General features: G+C 54.2%; 1 protein-coding gene across 1 annotated transcript in view; it reads right to left on the bottom strand.

The window, feature by feature from the left end:
- The window catches only part of LOC133347897 (nucleolar protein 4-like), a 146405-nt gene that overhangs the window by 28437 nt on the left and 98959 nt on the right, over window positions 1-19009 (bottom strand). Inside the window, exons 7-8 of the mRNA XM_061560632.1 lie at window positions 8756-8992; window positions 4429-4620 (exon numbers count right to left, since the gene is read on the bottom strand). Of these exons, the coding sequence (XP_061416616.1) occupies window positions 4429-4620; window positions 8756-8992 (429 nt within the window). The remainder of the gene's footprint in view (window positions 1-4428; window positions 4621-8755; window positions 8993-19009) is intronic.

Here is a 19009-nt window from a genome sequence, read left to right as displayed (position 1 = left end):
GCACGGGTTGGTGAAGGGACCCGGAGACCAGTTCAGATGTCACTCGCCACCAATGTTAACAGCCATGGCTGTGAATTGAACCCAGGTTGCTGAGTTTGTAAGTGCAGTGCCCAAATCACCGTGCCATCGCACCACCCTGTACTTTCCACTGTTTGAGGCCTGGTAGACAGTAATGGAGCCCGTTTCTCCCGGACGCTCCCCCTAAATTTGTATTCACATCGCTGGAATTAAAGCAATTGCACGAGGCGTCAGGTAGGACACCGTCGAAAGGTTACTCATTTGCTCCAGCTCGTGTGTGACCATACTTTGCCATGATCGTCGGTGTGGGTTGGTGCATACGGTGGAGCATTGTGCAGCCAGTACCGGCTCAGAAAACGCTCGCGGGGCTTCGTGGCATGGTGCGCGCTGCCCGCTGCGCCACCGCTGCGCTGTCTGGCCGGACGCGAGTTGAAATTGAATCTGCCGTGACTAATCGCCAGTGGGCACAACCTGCTAGCGCGGCGCGGATGAAGTTACCCCGTCTGCGTTTTCCAAATTTCGCACAATGGGCGCAATGAGCGCGGGGCAATTAAAGCGGCGGGCACGTTTTTTTTCATTCGCGCCTCCTCCAAAGGGCAGAGTCGCCCCCACCCCCTCCTCGCGGTCGAAACACCTGCCGCGTGAAATCTGCGCTACGCAAAAACAAACAAAAAACTTTCGGTCGTACCCCCCCACCTCCACCACCTCCATCACCACCACCACCTCGTCCCAGGCGTCCCACCGCCCACACGTGCCGGCGACCCGCGAGCAGCAAACCTTTCTCTAGCGACGACAGCGGCGGGGCAACGCCGCGGGGGTCGCTTCGTTTCCGACGGCCCCCCCCCCGAGCCACCGGATGTCATCGTCGTCGCCGCCGGCAGCGGGGATGGGAGCGAGGGCGCGCTCATCAAGTTTGCAATCGAACAAAGGTTTTTTTTGGTCACGACCGACAAAACCGTGGCGCCGCGGTAGCGCGCAGGGAGAAACTAACGCCCGCGGAGCGCTGGCTTCAGACATTTGAGCGTTTCCTTAAAGGTTGCCCCATTAAGGCATTTGCCGGCAAAAGATTGATTTCCGAAGAGAAGGGACAAAGAAAGCAAGCCAAAAGAATAAAGTCAAGTGCCGTAACCATATAAGTGGGAGAAGGCAGCGAAATATAATTACTAAACTCTTAAACTATTATATTTTTTTCATCAAATAAGGCTCTCTAAGCTATGTAGCTCTTTTTCAGAAGCCACCTGGCCACAAAACGATTTCTCAACAACATCGTGGCAATTGATAGCATGTTTCTCAATGTGGAGGGAAAAACCGGAGGATTCGGAGAGAAATCCACGCGGCCACAGGGAGAGAGAGAGAGAGCGAACATGCAATCTCCAAATACACAGCAGGCGTCATGCTCGGGATCGAACCCACAACAATAAACAACAACGACAACAACGACCGCTCCGTGCCGGGTCTCATCGAGCGGCGCTGGGCGTGTGCAGCGCGCGGCCAAATCAAGCGGCGTTCCCTGGGATGCCGTTGTTGTTTATCCCCCCCCACCAACCCCCCCCCCCCACTGCCCCCCCTCCCCCCACCGCCCCACCCACGCGCCACCGCCGTTGTCTTGGCCCTCAGCTGCGCTCCTCCACCTGGCCCCTACCCCAGCGGTGTGGTGCCTCGCCTCCCACCCACCACCACCCCCCTCCCCTGCCATCGGGGGCCCCGAAGCGTGAATTATAAAAGCCCGGTGAGATGACAGGGCAGAGATAAATACGAGAGGTGTCGGTGTGGCGAGGTTAGAGAAATGTAAGCACACGTGTAGATGTTGAGTGAGATGACGGGAGATGCGGGCGAGATAGAGATGTGAGAGATTAATTGCCGTTTTATGTTAATTAGCTCGTTATGTTTGATTAGGATTTGAAGTTGGGACTGGCGTTTTGATGCGCCCGTGTTGTTTAATGAATCTGGAGCCCCCCCCCCCCCCCCCCGCGCTGCTTGGGTTACCCTTATCTGTCGCTCGGTTGGTCTACGCCCGGCGCCCCCACTAAACCCGGGCTGCCCCCCTATTGATGATGCCCTTCGCTGCGTTTCATGGCAGCACAGTGGCAGTGGGGGTGGCGGTGGCGGTGGTCGAGGTGGGGGTTGTGGTGGGGGGCGAGAAGCCACGATACAGCTTCCTGGGGGGGGGGGGACACTTCCTGTCCGTCCAGGAGCAGGACTTGAAAAACCCGTTCCCCGCCCCCAGCCCCACCCTACCCCCCACCCCACCACCTCGAGGGGCCAACCTTCCGCCAGTGCCGGCTCTTTGAAGACGCATTGATATGCACGGTGGGGGCGAGCGATTTAAATGTAGGCCGTGCAGCTGGCTCCACGGGCCTCACGATTAATATTCGCCATTTATTATTTATTTACCTACTCACTCGTGACGCTCGTTTAAAATATTTGTTTCGATGAGCGCAGCACCCGTCGTCGGTACATTCACTTGCGTGTAAATCTATATATCTTTTCCTTCATTGACGTTCATTAATTTTGAATCGCGTGAAAAAAATATACGAACGTGTCATCGTCTCCTGAAATGTTCACATTCCGGCGGATGAAATTGTGCCTGCCGCTGCGATTCCGCTCGCAAATCCCCAGGCCTCGCAATCCCATGCTTCGCTTTCCGCTCGCAATCCCAAGGTTCGCTTCCCAGCGGGCTTGCCCGAGCCACCGCCACCGACTCAACGCTTCTGCGTCTCGCGCCGTGACCGTGTACCCAGCGGCTGACCGGCTTACAGAGCAGGGAATCGATTTGCAGATTGCACATGGCGATGGGGTAAATGGTGAGCAACCCCCCGGCTCTTCTGACCTCTCTGCTGCTAGCATGAGAAATGAGTCCGCGGGCGGTGTCGGACGGGGCAGGCTGGGGCCTGCTGGGCCAACACACGGCAGAACTGCCCTTTGCTGAAGATTCATTTTCTCTCTCTGTCCTGCCGATTATTTTACAACCGTTGCGACCGCTGTTTGCTCGATGAGACGGAGACTTTTCCATTCGCAGCTCTTGCAGATTTGCAGCAGCGCACCGCCCCGTGTCCCACTGCATGGCCCCCAGAAGGTGGCGTCAGGGGGTCACGTCAAGAGCCCTCTTGATCCGCACGAGAGGGAAATATTTCCTACGTTCGGCAAAGATTGTTTGTGGCTTGTCAACGAAATCAAACTGTTCTTTGGTTTTTTCGGTAAAGTCACGTATAAAAATAAAATAATAAACGTGACTTTACCGAAAAAACCAAAGAATAATTCCTGCAGTCACGAAAGCTCCAAAATTAAGATTGAAATCAAACTGATTTAACTCTCAACGCTGGAATCTAGTGTGTGACCTAGATGGGCCAAGCTGGGTATGACACGGTTTTACCGTGATGTTAATTGTAATATAAACTTGTTACTGCACAATCATATTGTCTAGGCCGGTGGCTCCCAACCTACGAATATTTTGTCCTTTACGGTGGGACACGAAAGTAGTTTGAGGGTCGAGAGTGCATCTGTAGTGAAGTATATTGAGTCACTGTGGTGTTAGCACTAGACACTATGAGAAGAATGTAACTGTGCGTCTTAGAGCCTCTCTCTGTCACCAGAGTACGTGTGGCATACGAGACAGGCTGGGTGAACCCGAGAGGGCACATGACCAGGAGAGGATAAGGACGGGGGGGGGCAGAAGGGGACCGAGGGGACATGTGATGTGAGGTCCCAGAGCCTTCTGGGAAGATCTCAAAAGGGGCGTGGCCGAGGGCGGAGCAAGGCCACGCTCAGGGGATGAGAAGGGGGATCGTGTGAGCTGAGCGGGGCTGTTCTCTGGAATCAACCCTCGGTGCTACGTTTCTTCAATCTTCGGTCTTTGTTTGGCATCGTGGGTCAGTCAGGCCGTTACTGACTGACTCGGTTATGTAGGTACCCGGTTAAAGTAGAGTCGTTAAACTGTTAGGGTCTAGAGTGTACGTTCATGTTGTTAGCCCCGTTGGGCTGTGTGATAAACGTGTTGCCTGCAAGTTAGAAGTGTCTGCCTCCGTGGAACCCACTACACATACAAACGGTTGGCAGGCATCCACACACCGGTTGACGCCAAACTCTGATCAGGCTGGGCCCGAATTCATCGGCTTTTTTAATCCTCCCGTGGGGCCGATATAGAGCAACCGATCAGATGTTAAATTTAAGGTTGATTTGCTACTGAATTGCGACATCCTGAGGCCTTGTGGAGCGTTGGCATGCCTCCTCCTTCCAACTGTGCAGCGCAGAGCGTGGCCATGGGCCATGCGAAACAAAGTCCTGGGCCGTACTCAGCGATGTCAGTGACAGGGGTACGTTGAACCACCAGCGGGCACTCGCTGCAAAGGGAAAATAAATGGGCGGGCGGGCGGAGAGGGGGGCGGAGGAATTGCGAGTGGGCGCGCTCACCAGCTCGAGGCCGTTCTTGCGTAGGCGGCGGCACGACTTGAGGTAGGTGCGGATGCGCTTGCGGGCTCGCTCCTGGAACTCGGGGAACTGGCGGTGGCACGACTCGAGGATGGCCTGCACCTTCTCCTTGGGCTGCTTGGAGATGGGCACCATGCGGTCCAGGTTCTCGTCCACAAAGAGACGGACGAACATCTGTGGCGGTCGCATGCAGAGCAACCCCCAACGCTTAGCCTCACGCCAGGAAAATCCACGCACCCACAGGGAGAGAGAGAGACACGCAAACTCCAAATATACAGCAGCAGGGTCGGGATCGAACACACGACGTCCTGCATACCAGACGAGGTAGTTAACATCTCCTAGCCACTGCAGCGCCCACAATATAGCGGGACCCTCCTCAAAAAGAGTCTTGAGACTCGGATGCTCTCCTGGCTAAAGACGATTATTGTCATTATGATTTGACAGCTAAAGGAGGGAACGCGCCCAAGGGCACATCCACTGCGGAGATGGAATCAGCTCCAACGCAGGCCGCTCGGATTTTTTTGACATCGCGGGACCGTGAGAGATGAAGGCAAAGCAGGGGAGGCCTTCATCCAGCGGTGGATTGACCGTGGCCCGACGAGGACGATTTGTTTTGCTGATCTCTGCGGGCGGCGCAGAGCGGTGCGCCTTCGACGAGGTGCATCGTCGCTGGGCGCGACGACGGCGCTTCCTCCCACGCGCCCTCCCGCACGCCCGCCGTCGCGGCTCCCCGCCCGACATCTCGTGCTAATTACGTTAATTGGCCCGTACCCCAATTAAGCGTCGCGCGTGCAGATACGAGGACCGGCAGGCACGCGGCAGACAGGGTCGCTCGGTGCGGGCTTCCGGCAGAGCGGTGGCGGATCGGGGGGGGGGGGACGTGGGGGGCCATCTCCCCCCCTGGAGACCCCCAAGAATTGGTATTTTATTGATTTTTACCAGAGGAGATACAATTAATGTTTTATATTTGCTATTAATATTGGGCCCGATTGAACAAGCTTGAAATAGTTTAACACGTAGGCTTTCGCGACCAATATCATCCATAAGAGGTTTTTTTTGTACGTTGACTCATTAATCCCCCCGCCCCACGTTGCACAAGAGCGCAGAAGCGTGGTCACCACGTCTGCGCCTCGACGTAAGGAACGAGACAGGCGGACTTCTCCACAAATGTGGCTGTCGCCTGATGAAGCTGGTTGTAATTTCTGGCAAAACGTCGTACTCAGATTGTAAATGTTGTGGCTTGGCTCTCCAACACACCGGTTAGTGCTGTACTCGTGACGAATTGGCCACGTTCTGTTTACGTGACAACCCTTACTAGTTGGCTGTGTCGGGTGGTGGCGGGTTTTAACGACACATTTATATATTTACGCGAACTAACCCCACAAAAAATTGAAACCTCTATTAAGCTTGAAATATCTAGTCCACCCCCCTCGCACCCTCGCGGGAAGTTTCGAGATGTACCGCTGCGGGAGAAGCCAGACGATGTTTGAGGAAACGACTGAAGGCGGCCGAGCGAGACGGGCCGACTGCCGCTCAGCGAGTGCCGGGCCCGACGGCACCAACACCGGAGCGGCGGCTAAACATCACCGTCATCGTCACGATCAATGGGGCGGATAGCTCGTAAGGTGTCCACTGCACATGTCGCCATTTGTTGTTTCTACTCTCCTCTCCGCCTTGTGGCAATATGCTCAAGCAGTGGCCACGTGTTTCTGGCACCGATCTCTTCGTGTCGTCGTCAAGACGGTCTCTGCGAGGTCTTCATCTCTATCCGGTTCCTTCCATTTTTCCCGAACAATAACAACCTATTTACATTTTCCTGGCACTGGGTGCTAAACAAAGCCCTGACTAAACAGCGGTGAGGGGACAATGCTACGCACACGCACACGCACGGCGTTAATTAGCCTCCAGCATTGTCAAGTATGCAAGTTGGAGACATCGTAGCGACTGACAAGAACATTACGTGGGCTTGGGGCTGGGCACGGCGCTGGAAGAGACGATGGCCGAAGATCACGAGAATAGCAACGGAGACTCAGCCAGAGGAGGGAACGCGCCACGGAATAATAACGAAAACAATAACAATAGAACGTATACTGTGGAGATGGAGCAATGAAAGTGTCTTGCGTGCAGAAGCTGGAGTCGTGAGACAGATCCTTGCATGGCGAGACTGTGAGAGATGATGACTGTTTGTATGGTATGTAAAAGTTTTTTCGCACCGTACGTAGCCAACAGTGCTAATCGGAGATGCTGGGGAAGGACATCAAACGAAACACAAAAAGCAGTTGTAAAGAAATAACTTTTCAATGTAGGTGATTTAATATCGGAAGGAAGAGCGTTCCAGACGGCCACAGAAGTGCACCTGAAAGCGCCGCGCGATGCGGTGACCGAGGAGGCCCCCATCCAGCAGTGGATAAAACATGGCGACGATGGTGTCACGTACACAACTTGCAGTGGTGTCCTCCAGCGAGTGTGTGAATCCACGGGCAGCACTGAGTGACTCTGCATTGATCCGCTACCGTGAAGACATTTCCTTACGTGGCTCCATAATCTTTAATTCGCTAGGGTATGTGGAATGAAACTGTGAACGCGTGACTTTTAAAGCGCGTGCAACTTCCCCCGTTTAACCACAGCAAGCCAAGGTCCCTCGCTTTCACGCGGGGTAATACATCTTTCTGCGCTCTCGGCCGGTGAAAGGACGACGAATTGAATGCGTTAATGAAGCCGCACAAGGAAATCAACGCCGCTTCACAAGGAAATTAATGGCACTAAAAGTGTGGCTCTAATCACGGAACGAAATGAAACATTCCCAAAGCTAAATTAATTGTGAGAAAAAAAAAGCGAAAAAAAAATAAATAACGTTGGAAATAAATAATTATCCCGGGTCGCGTCCGGTGTGGCGTGCGGCCAAGGCTAAGAAAAGACCACAGGTAGCTGCAGATAACACTTTATTTAAATTAAGCTCCCCGTTTAACGAGAGGAGAGAGCGGCGGAGGCGGCGGCAGTGGAAGCGGGGAGCGAGCGAGCGAGGAGCAGATTACCGCACGGCTCCCCTGATGCGTGCGGAGCAGCCACACAATTAAGCCACATTCGATGCGCGCGGAGCGATGGCACGGCGGCGGAGGCCAGGCCACACGGCTCATTTCCATCCCAATAATTTGCCAGCCTTCCTCACTGATAAGGGTGATAGACGGCTGCTGTAAAAAAAAAATTTCCTTTGTGCCTCTAAAACCACCACCACCTCCTCCTCCCCGCCCCTCCTTGCCACCTCACCCCCTCCACCCCCGCCCCTCCATCTCCTGTCCCCCTCAATCCCCACGCTGTCGTCTCCTCGCTCGTCCGCAGCAGCAGCAGCAACTCCCCCCACCCTCCCCGTCGGCCCCCGGCCCAGCCACCCGCTCCCCTCCCCCTCCACCCCCATCTCTCTCCCCCCCCTCTTTTTCTCGCCACCCATCCCGCGACGACGCAGCTCCTTTCTAATTTCCGCCGCGCGGCTCCCGGGGGCTGCAGCCGATGCTGTCGCCCGCGCCGCGAATCGCCGCCGCCGCCGCTACCGTTCGGAGCTCGCTCCGAGAGAGGGGGAAGTGAAAATTTCCGTTCGCCGTTTTGTGCTAAAGTGTTTGTGAAAGCGTCCTGCGGAGACGGCGCGCGACACGCACGCGCCTACGCGGGACGTTCGCGTGTCCGTCCTGACGGCACGGAATGTGGCGCGCGACAAGCGAGCGTCCGTATGCACCGCGCCGCAGCCGATAGGGGCTGCTGGGAATTCACGATCGTCGTGGCTTCATTCTTCTTGCGACGTTATTTTTTTTTTGTCAAGGCGAGCGATGGAATAAACAGCACGGGGGAAAGGAAGGCATCTGAAATCAAAGAACGAGGACTGGAAAGGAAGGGGATGGGGGTGGCGTCGTGTTCAGTGAGCTCACACATCATTAGAGTTTGACGATAAAGAGGTTCGAGGAGGTGGGATTGCAGTGACGCTGGGCTAGGAATGTGTGGCACATCATGGGATGTCGGCGGCACAAGTGGGAGGTAACGTTCATCCTCCTCCGCTGCCCCCCCCCCCCCTGCCCCCATAGTCTGGAACTTCCATCCCCCAGCCATCCGTGCCGCCAACACCCTGCTCCTGTTCAGTTTCAGGATCGTCCTCTGTAGCCCTGCCTAATCGCGCCGTGACGGTCACCCCGTTGGAGGAACTCAGCGGGAAAGGGGAGGGTCGGGGTGAGTGGGGGGCACGAGCGGGCGGGCGAGTGGGCCAGCGAGCGGGCCAGCGAGCGGGCCAGCGAGCGGGCCAGCGAGCGGGCAGGAGACTCACGTTGAAGGCCTTGAGCCTCTCGGGGTCGGCGCCCTCGACGTCGCCCATCCTCTCCGCGTCCTCGTCGTGCTCGTCGTCGTCGTCGTCCCCGCCACGCACGGGCGACGCGTCGTCCGCCACCGCCGCCACCGCCGCCACCGCGGCCACCGCGGCCACCGCCTCCCGACGCCGCAGCTCGTATCCGGCCGCCACCACCGCCACGGCAGCCGCGGCCGCCACCATGCCCCTGTGCGGGGACTGAGGGAGGAACGAGGGCATGGGGGCGGAACGTCATCATCATCATCAATCATCATCATCGTCAATCATCATCGTCAGTCACGATCGATGCACTATGGGATGAAGGCCTCTCCAAGCCGTGGAACTTCGCCCAAGGTCCCGGTGGTGCAAGGATCCGGCCTTGAGGTCCTCCTGTCCCCGACCCTGCGCTGGGTCGTCGCAGGCAGGGCTGCTACGCTAGTGGGGGGCCATGTCGGGAAACGCCGGTGATGGGGGGGGGGGCAAAGACAAAGATATTGCAGCCTTTAACAGAGTGTATGGAGCAAGCGCCGTTAGCGAGCACCTACGAAGGCTGCCACATCTCCCAAGTGGCGATATTTACACACCGCACAAAGTACAAATTTGAGGCTGAGTCGACCTAGGGGAGGCCCAAGACCGGTTCAGATAATCGTCACTGGTGGTGGCCGTGAGCGGGAATCGAACCCGGGCCGCCGGGTTGGTAGCGCAGCGTAGCGCTAATCGCTGCACCTCCGTTCCCCACAAGACGGGGGAAACGCGTGCACACAGTCGCCCCCGTGGTAGACGGCCGCGGTGGCCTCACAAGAAAAGCGTCCCGCGATTAACGACGAAGCTCAGGACGACAACAACAACAACAACGACATTATCTTTAGTTTAATTCCACCACACTCAGCTGAGCAGCAAACAGGTGCTACGGCAGAAATCATTTGCCGGACCGATAGGGAACTGGGAGCCTGGAGGCTAAAAATAAACTTATTGACCCATTTTATGGAGAAGTGAAATGGTGTCCTGACTGCGACCTGCACAGGGAGGAGGCTGTTGGGGCCCTCGCGAAATAAAATCTAAACGGCGATAGGGGCGCGTCGCGTGTCCACACGCCACGCGCGGTCGTTCGACGTGGCTGGGAACACAGGGGCCCCGTTTGCTCCCCGGCCCACACTTATTTGCAACCGTTTGTCAATCCACCGCTTGCAATGTATCCCTCCTCCCCGTGCCTGTTACGGGGATCCATTTTTTTAGTAGTACGCAAAAATCTGTCAAAACTTGACCCCCCCCCCATACGCACACAGACTTTTTACACCCCCCCCACCTGCGTACGTATGCCTGACGCACACCCCCCCCACCCCGAATCCTATAGAACGGCCGATATTTAATCCACGCAGAAACAATCAAGGATAATAATATTAACGCGTTTAAGCAAACTGATAGTCCACCACCTATGCTTACGTACATAGTAAACCCCCCCCATATGCAAGCGTAAGCATTTGGGTTAACCCTTCTCCATGCGTACGTACTAAATGGATGGCCCCTTGCCGTACTTCACCACCCTGGGGTCAGCAGCGCGGGGTGTTGAAAGGTTGGCCCGGCAACGATCCCTTTGGACGTCGCTCGCCACTGCCACAAATCCCCAGCGGCTGCTTGGCGAGCGAGGGGCGAGGGGCGGTGCCGAGATAACCGCTCGCGGCGAGGACCGACGACTCCGCCAGGGGCGCTGACCGCGCGCGCAGTTCGCCAATTTCATCGGAAATTTCAACGGACTCTCGAGAAGTGCTTCTCGGCAGGATTACTTAACCCCGACCTTTTTAATTGTCACAAATTGGGGGTAACGATTTAAACGTGGCCGCCATTGTTGTGATGAATGTACAGCAATGCCTCTAAGTGGCTGCAGGGGTGTGAGAACCAACTGCACGAGACGGAAAAGTGTGCAAGTTAAAATAATAAATTATCATCCGCAAAATTCGATTCGTGTGTCCATTTCAATTCTAGCCAGTGCATCATTTCATGCCTCTCCCTTGAAAAGTAAAGTTGCGCGGCGCAGTGCTTTCTCACACGGGGCTTTCTCACACGGGACTATGAAACCGGCGACCTGAAATTTCATTCCTGACCACTGGTGGGTGATCCAAACCAGTTGTGGGCCCCGTTTCACCATCCCAGTGCTGACCAGCATGATGAAGTACGGTCAAGCAATCCCCATAGCTGCCACGGCACCGGGGAGACCTTCATCCGGCACGCGCGGCTCTCCCGAAATCCATCCGCGAATAAATTCGGCTCGTCGCGCCTCGTGGCCGGGAAGTGAAACCGGAGGTCCCGGTCGCCCGAATCAATCGCGCAATTCCCGTGGACGCGTCGCCGCGGCCTCATCGACCGCGGCGGCACCCCCATCCCTCTCAGTCAGGCGGGGCGCGCGAGCGATTCCGCAGAGGGGCTTTGTCACAGTCGCCCGGTGCTGCCACGTGACCGATAAATGGGTCAGAGGCGCCGGCGTGGCGCGATGTCACCCCCACCCCACCGCACCGCCCCCCCCACCGCGTTCGCAAAACTGCGCTGCCAAATACCACGGCGGACAGGAGGAGCAGGAAATCAAAGCGCCTTACTCGGCTGGGAACGTGACAGCGCAGCCGGCCAATCGCGGATTCCTCTCCACGGCCGCGTGCTGCGGCGGCGGACGCGTGGGTTTGTGGAACGGCTCGTGCCTCTGCTGCTGTGCGCAGAATCTTAAGGCCCTAGAACACCAGCATGCTTGTTGCATGCGGAAGCGTGTTTCCACACTGCGTTGTTGTTTTCTGTCTTTTTCGCGATGTGTCATGAAGTGTCCGTTCAGAACTCTGGCAGAGCAGTGCAACCCCACGTGAGAGAGCGGCCCGCAGAAGGAAATATTACAGATCGCATTCTGAGATCACGTTCGGTGATTTTTCTTTATTCACACGCTACACTTTCTCCCGTGCTCTGCTGCAAATTAGCTAAATGGAGTAAAAATCTTAATGCAATGTTCATGTCACGTCATAGGATTCCTGAGCATGTGACTCCTGGAAAGGAATGACCAGCAGCAGCCAGCTGCATTGATTATAGGATTTGAATGAGGTCCCCTAAAGCCACGCGTCCTACAGCTTCCTGTGAACTGCCAGATGCGGCGCAAGAGGAAGACGCATTGTCAACCGCGAATGAGGATAATTTGCATCCTCACATTTGAAGACGCTCAGGAATTCCGGGCTTGGGTTGTCTTTTCCTGAGGACTCACCAACGTAGCCCGCGACACATGACTCTATGCAGCAGTTCATTCTGTAAGACGACGCACATTTCTCAGCAATTGCTCATCACCGCCAGTTTATAATTCACGCGCCACGCTATTGGATTTGCTGTGAATCTCACTTGCGCTTCCGAAAAAATCGCAGCAGCCAGCGTAAGAGAAACGTGGAGCTGAACGTGTGCGGCTAATCAAGACTCGGGCGTGTGTGGGTGAGCGTGTCGCCGTGGGAGTCGGTGCCTGTACAGGGATGGAACAATGGGCTTTGGCCATTGCCCAGGCGATTGTGTTGGTGTGGGGCCAGGCAGCGGAGAGAGGGCACATCGTGGAGGCACGGAGCCCTGGCTCCATCTCCGTGGCGAGCGTCACGTACAATTGACTGCCATCAACCTGGGGGGGGGGGGGGCGCCCCACTGCAGCCTTCCAATAATTGAGTGCCCCCAACGTCATTGGCACCTCCTCACGCGCCGTGCGAGAATCGTTGCTTCTTAGCTACTGAAGGGCAATGATGGGTATGCCCCTCGAATGCCCCGCACGCTCAAAAGCAAATTGCTGCCGCGAGCAGAGCTCTCAATGCACATGGTCGAGTTCAGACGCGGCACAGTGGGAGAGCGGTGGCGCTGTGAGCCCGGCCACCGGAGTTCAATTCTCAGCCACGGCTGGCATCAATGACGCGTTGTATCCGAACCGCTCCTAGCCCCCACCCTCCTCCCCAACTTGCGCTGACCGGCGTGGTGAAGTATGGTCTCAAACAACCTCCATTACCGGCACTCCGTGGGAAAGTCTGCATCCAATGGTGGGCTGTAAACGTGGGCACGTCAGCTCCGTATATTCCTGCCCGGAGCATTGCACCGTTGCCAAAAAAAACCTGCCCTTGGCAGACTCAAACATGCACGGTACACACACTCCTCCCTCTCTCTCTGTGTCTCTCTCATGTTCTCTCTTCCCCACCACCCAGCCCGGCTCAGTGCCACATCACCCACCCCCTCGTCCATCCTAACACCCACACTCCCCATGCCTCCCCCCCGTCCTTCCCTGTGCCTCCCCATCCCTCCGCACCCCATCCCTAACCCGTGCCTCCCCATCCACCCGGCCCCATTTACGCTGCCTCCACCGCACCCCACCCCACCCTACGCCACCCCCCCGCGACGCTCGCCTGAGAAGCTGATGATTAAAAGCCGAGGCGAGGCGCTGACTGTGTCAGTGACCCCCACCCCCCGCCAGCCCGAACCGAATTACGGCCACACCTCAGCACGCCAAGCCGGCAACAGCAGCAGCAGCGGCGGCGGTGGCAGGATTCGTGTTAATTTGATTAAAGCTCAGCCAAGCCGGCCTCATCTCCACGGCTGCACACGCTTTTATCCACGCACGCACACTCAGTATGTGTACGGCAGCAGCAGCAGAAAAAAAAGACAATTGAAATTTTTTTAAGTTTGTTCAAGATTGTTGAGCTGGGAGACCTTCGGAATTCATCTGTCCCAGCTCTCTATTTTAGCTCTGCAATCGCGCTGTGGGTCCAGTCGCCTGTTGACCCCAGCACCCTAGCAAGAGAATCACCTTTTTGAGGTCTCACCTTGAGAAATGAAGTAAAATTATGATGGTATAGGGGTGGAGTGGTGGCGCATTTGTTAGCGCACTGTGTCACCAGTGGCGAGTGACATCTGAACTGAGCCCGTTGCAGCCCCGGTCACTAACCCGCTCCTGCTCAGCGTGGTGAAGTATGGTCAAACAACCCCTGTGACCAACGTGGCACGGGTAGACCTTCATCCATTAGCGGATTAACAACGGGCAGTAATAAATATATAAGTATTCGTTTCTTTTCAGGACCCCATTGTAAACATTCTAACAACTTCAAGGACCTTTCCTGGTTAAACGGCGCACTGCCGTATTTGTTATGCACATTACAAACCACGGGGCCCGGCACCACAGGGACACAACTCCAGCTAAGGTCGGCAGTGAACTCTGGCTCGGATTTTGTAATTACAGCTGACTGACGAATGAGCGGGTGGATTAATGAATTTGTACATCGGGAAAAAGGCGATGCTGAATGCACGAGTGGCTGCTGCCGCTGCCGCCACTACTACTGCCGGGCTATCACCAGACCTGTTCTGCTGGTAGGCCACGCGGATATCTTGGGTGGAAAACCCGAAACGGAGTTCACTGGATATCCCTACTCCATAGCGGGAGTTCACAAAGCCGGCAAAAAAACCTCGCAGCCACGGACGAGCCGCTAGCGCGTGGGGCTATGGTCGCTCAAACACTATATATAAAAATATATATACAATATCGCACACACGCGCGTGTGCGTGTGTGTGTTTACAGCTGCAGGGAAAAGTGTTTGCAAGTGGTTGGGGACCTCATCAGAGATTCCCACTTGGGATTCAAAACCCCCGGCCCCCAATGCTTCCCACCGCCCCTACCCCCAGCTCTCCACCACCGCCCACGGTCGTCCCAGGGCCTTCTCCTACATCCTCCACCCGCTGGGCCCCAGGGGTTTATGAACAATGAACCGCGGTGGCTGCGTTGGGACAAGTGCCTGCTGAGCCCGGTTAATGCTAATGGAGGAAATGTTTAGACAATCGAGGTGGGTGTCCTGGAAAGAAAGAAAACACAACAAAAAAACCCGTGATAATCCACGCGATGGCATTGGCCATGAAGAGGGGCATCTGTTGAGAGGAAGGCAGATCGAGAGAGCATTAAAAAAAAAAGTGACGACTGAACTGTCCAGAGGATTGTACAGTGTTCCACCAAAACTGGCATGCTTTATCTCACGCATATATATAACAACATAAATAATAAGTGAATATTAAATATATGTTGGTTAGCGACATTTCAGGATACTGTCAATTTAGCCACGGCTAAAAAATTATCCACTCGTTTCCGCTTGCTGGCAGACATTTGGCCTTGTCGTTTCGCCGCGAAGCAATCTCTCTCTCGGTATTTGTGTTTTTAAACCCCTGGCAGTTCGAGGCGTTGCAGCCTTTGGCCTGCAGCCAACGTTCTGTGCCACCCTGTGCAGAGCAAAGTTGAAATTCTTATTTTTATTCGAGCGCCAGACGTTTTAAGAGATCCTTACGCAATATGTTTTCTGCATGGAATTTTTAAAGCTCAGGGAGTATTTGGAAAATTCGATTCACGTATTCATTTGAATCCTGGTCAACGTTCATTGTCCTATTGGAGAGACTGGTCCTGGCACTGGAAATTGTGGAATTTGCACCATCGGTGCAGGGCTGAAAGTAGAAATATGTGCCACTATAATGCTGGTTTGGGCACAGAGACACGTAACACTGACTTGATACATATACATTATTTAAAAAAATTACGTCGCTCAAATTGTCATTTTTTTTTTGCCTTTCACGTACATCAAAAGGCCTTATTTTGTTCCAGTGGAGCATTTGCTGCAATCTCTGGGGCATCTTTGATGGGTGAGATGGGCTGTTCAAAAGTCCAGAATTAACACCTTTGACAAAAACATTATAGGGGAGACACTGCGATAATTAAAATTCATTGGATTACGGGGACTGGCGCTGCAAAACAGGGCCTGCAGCATCAATCAATCATCCGCGGACCTGGCATAACAAAGGTGCTGAGCAGAAATACCGAGTGAAGGTCCAAAATGTGATTGTTAAAAAACTGACTGCATAGTCGCTTTGTAATGATGGATAGGTATCGCTCGCCACTGGTATTGGCCATGGCCAGGAATCGGATTCAAGTCGCCGGGTTCACAACGCAGTGCGCTAACCACTGCACAAACCACTCCACCCAATACGTGGTGATGTGGATGAGAAAGACGATTATTTATGCAAATTACATACCAACTATATTTGTAGGCTGACGGAGCAAACAAAACTGTACAAACGAAACAGAAAAGAGCAGAAAATCTACAAATGAGTCCGGAAAAAATATATATTCTTGAAATCGTGACCCCCGATTCGTGACGGGATCACGAGGCGCAGGGAGCAAGCCGCGACACGTTCGCCGCACAGCGACGGCCGCCGCCACCTCCTCCTGCTCCCCTCCGAGGGTGCGAGCGAAACGGGCGGCGATCCACACGGCGACTGAAACTCATCCCAAAAATCACGCCGCTTCACCTGCGCCGGCGAAGGTCAAGCCTGACGATGAACGCCCGTATGCCCTTGGTCCTGACTGCTGGCTGCGGGGTACGGAAAGAAGTGAGCGCCGCGGCAGCACTGTCCTCCCACGCGCGCCAGGGGCCGGCGTCACGCCCGCCCGCCCGCCCGGACGGGTTTCTCAAACGTTGAGCCGAGAGGGAGGGCGGCAACGATGTCCCATAGACGCCAGGCGCTCAATGTTTGAGGAAAGCGATGCTAACCCCATCGCTGTGTCCGGAGTGTCAAAGATTTCTCTGCAGGCGACCTGTGATGGTCTTTCCTTGTCGCGGTGCTCGGCGGATAAAGTGTGTGGAATAACGTAGAGTCGTGAGAATTGCGCGTTTTTTACGGAGGTACGGTTTTTTATGTTTTTATTTTGCCTTCAGGAAGGTGGCAGTCTTGGTGAAGAGAGCTACCTGGAGTCTGCCTTACTCTTCTGTCATCTTGGTTGCATTAGAAGTGTTTCAGGTATGAAATCTCAGTTGTAAGAAAAACCTTGCGATATTAAACAGCTCTTACAATTACATGTTCACAGTACAGTAATTGATATAATTATGCCAAATATCAAGAAATAATACGCATGTCATTAAAATACTTTCCACGCATGTCAATGCCATAAAAAGATAAAGGCAGCAAATCATTTGAGTTTGAGTAACAAACAATTACGCGGCATGAAACAGCCCCCGACAGCGGACCAAACATGGGCAGAATATATCTGGTAAAGTCACCATCAGCCGTGATCTATCAACTGCTGCATGGAGGCTTCCTCCCCAAGCCATCACCATCTCTCAGAATCCATCGAAAGCATCCGTCTCCACCTGGGGAGTCCAACGTGTGGAACCTGCACGTGCGCAGTCGGACGACAAACAGCAAGCGTGCCCCTAATCCGCGACGGTTTATGTCCGTATGGGGCAAACACGTGGGGTGGAGCGGTGATGATGTCACGGCAGTGGACCACGCGCTGCGCCATGAACCCAACGATTTTGATTCCCAGCCACGGCCAACATCGGTGGCGTGTGATTTCTGAACTAGTTTTGGGGGCCCCCCCTTCACCATACTGCACTGACCAGCACGGTGAAGTATGGTCAAACGCCCACAACCGACGCGGCATTGTGAGGCCTTCATCCAGCAGTAGACTGGAAAAAGGGCTTAGAATTATTATTATTCTTGTTAATATGAAAATGTAAAGATTAGGCTCAAAAATGGAAGTCTATTTCAGAGATCTTTCAAACGAGCGACCGTTGGTCAGTCGGCTCCTGGTGGTTTATGAAGCCATGTGGTTCACGCGGAGTGCAACTTAGCCCGGCGCGTTAAGGAGATTACGTGTTTGACGTCAGAGGTGCCTCAGACTTATTCTCCACGGAGCAGGAACATCGCAGCGGCGCGGGACGCCTGCCGGAACGGTGTTGTTGTGATGAGGCCTTGTCTGATCCGTGCAGATTTGTCGAACCCGGTAAGCAGTGGAGGTCATCGGGCACAATTATAATTCCACCCGATCACTGCAGCCTCTCAAGAGCTTGGGCATGCTCTCCCTTTTTGCATAGTATAATTACGAGCATACTGCAATAACATCTATCGGTAAATACATTTCAATAATGATAATAATAACTCGCATCCCTTCGTCAATATCCTGTACTATCAAGGCAATCGTTGTTTGACCATACTTCACCACGCCGGTTGGACCCTGGGACCCCGTTGGGAGATATTGCTCACCACTGTTGTTAGCCACGGCCGGGGAATCGTAGCGCGGTGGGGAATCCACCGAGCCAACCGCCGCTCCTCGCATAACGAAATACACGTCGAATCTTTGATGTAACAAAACCTTTGTCCAAAACACAGGAAATGAGAAATGGATTCGGGAACATCCAATTTCAAAGCCTCCGCAGTTCCCTGTGTTCCCAGGGTTTCCATTTATTATTATTCTTGTTATTATTGTTTTACTTTATAAACCCAACAGCTCCGGCGCTTGGCGAGGCCCCGTCATTAATAAGCGGGCGATCACGCGAGAATAAGCGAGCGAGGATGAGCCAGCGAGAATGAGCGAGCGAGAATGAGCGAGCGAGAATGAGCGAGCGAGAATGAGCGAGCGAGAATGAGCGAGCGAGAATGAGCGAGCGAGGATGAGAGCGAGGATGAGCGAGCGAGGATGAGCCAGTGAGCGAGCGAGCGAGCGAGGATCCTGCAGCCGATAATTGCCTAGAGGGGGGAACGTGCAGCTTGAGGGTGCGACGGCGTGCGGGGCTCAAAAACATCGCCGGAACGTTCGCAAGAGATCCCGCCCCCCGCCCCCACCAACAAAAAAAACTTGACCAATCTCGACGTGGTTGCTAATTGCTTTTTCAACAGTTTGTAGATGATCCTACGCGAGGCTAGAAGCAGAAAGAAAATATATATATATATAAATGCCCAAGGCATAAACAGCTCGTATCCTTGAGACAATGCATTGCAATTTAATATTTTCCATGATGATGTGATTTTTTGCCACATTAACTTTTACAGATTTCCATTCTACATTCCCCATCTGTTTATGTAGATTTATATGTGGTAACTGACAGTGGGCTTTGCCCGTTTTCTAATGGCTATAGCGTCACACTCGGCGGACTTCGATCTATGTAGAATTCTAGGCTAACCCTGCCCCCCATTAGACATGCCGATCAACCTCTGGGCCATAATTGCCACAGCCCAAATTCAACGATTTTTTGGTTTTCACATGTTTCTGACCAGCACGGTGAAGAATGGACAAACGACCCCCATCACCGGCACTGTGTGGGAGGCTTTCATCCAGCAGTGGAATGAAGAACTTTAAGTTATTTATTTTACTTAGAGTATACACAGACATACAACAATCCCCCCCATCTCGCCGACACAATGCTGGGGAAAGTG

Source organism: Lethenteron reissneri, chromosome 26 (genome assembly GCF_015708825.2).
Source record: "Lethenteron reissneri isolate LAM-NWPU_2019-01 chromosome 26, ASM1570882v1, whole genome shotgun sequence".
NCBI classification, from domain to species: domain Eukaryota; kingdom Metazoa; phylum Chordata; class Hyperoartia; order Petromyzontiformes; family Petromyzontidae; genus Lethenteron; species Lethenteron reissneri.
The sequence above is the reverse complement of the archived record's forward strand: the minus strand, read 5'-3'. Positions and strand labels throughout refer to the sequence as shown.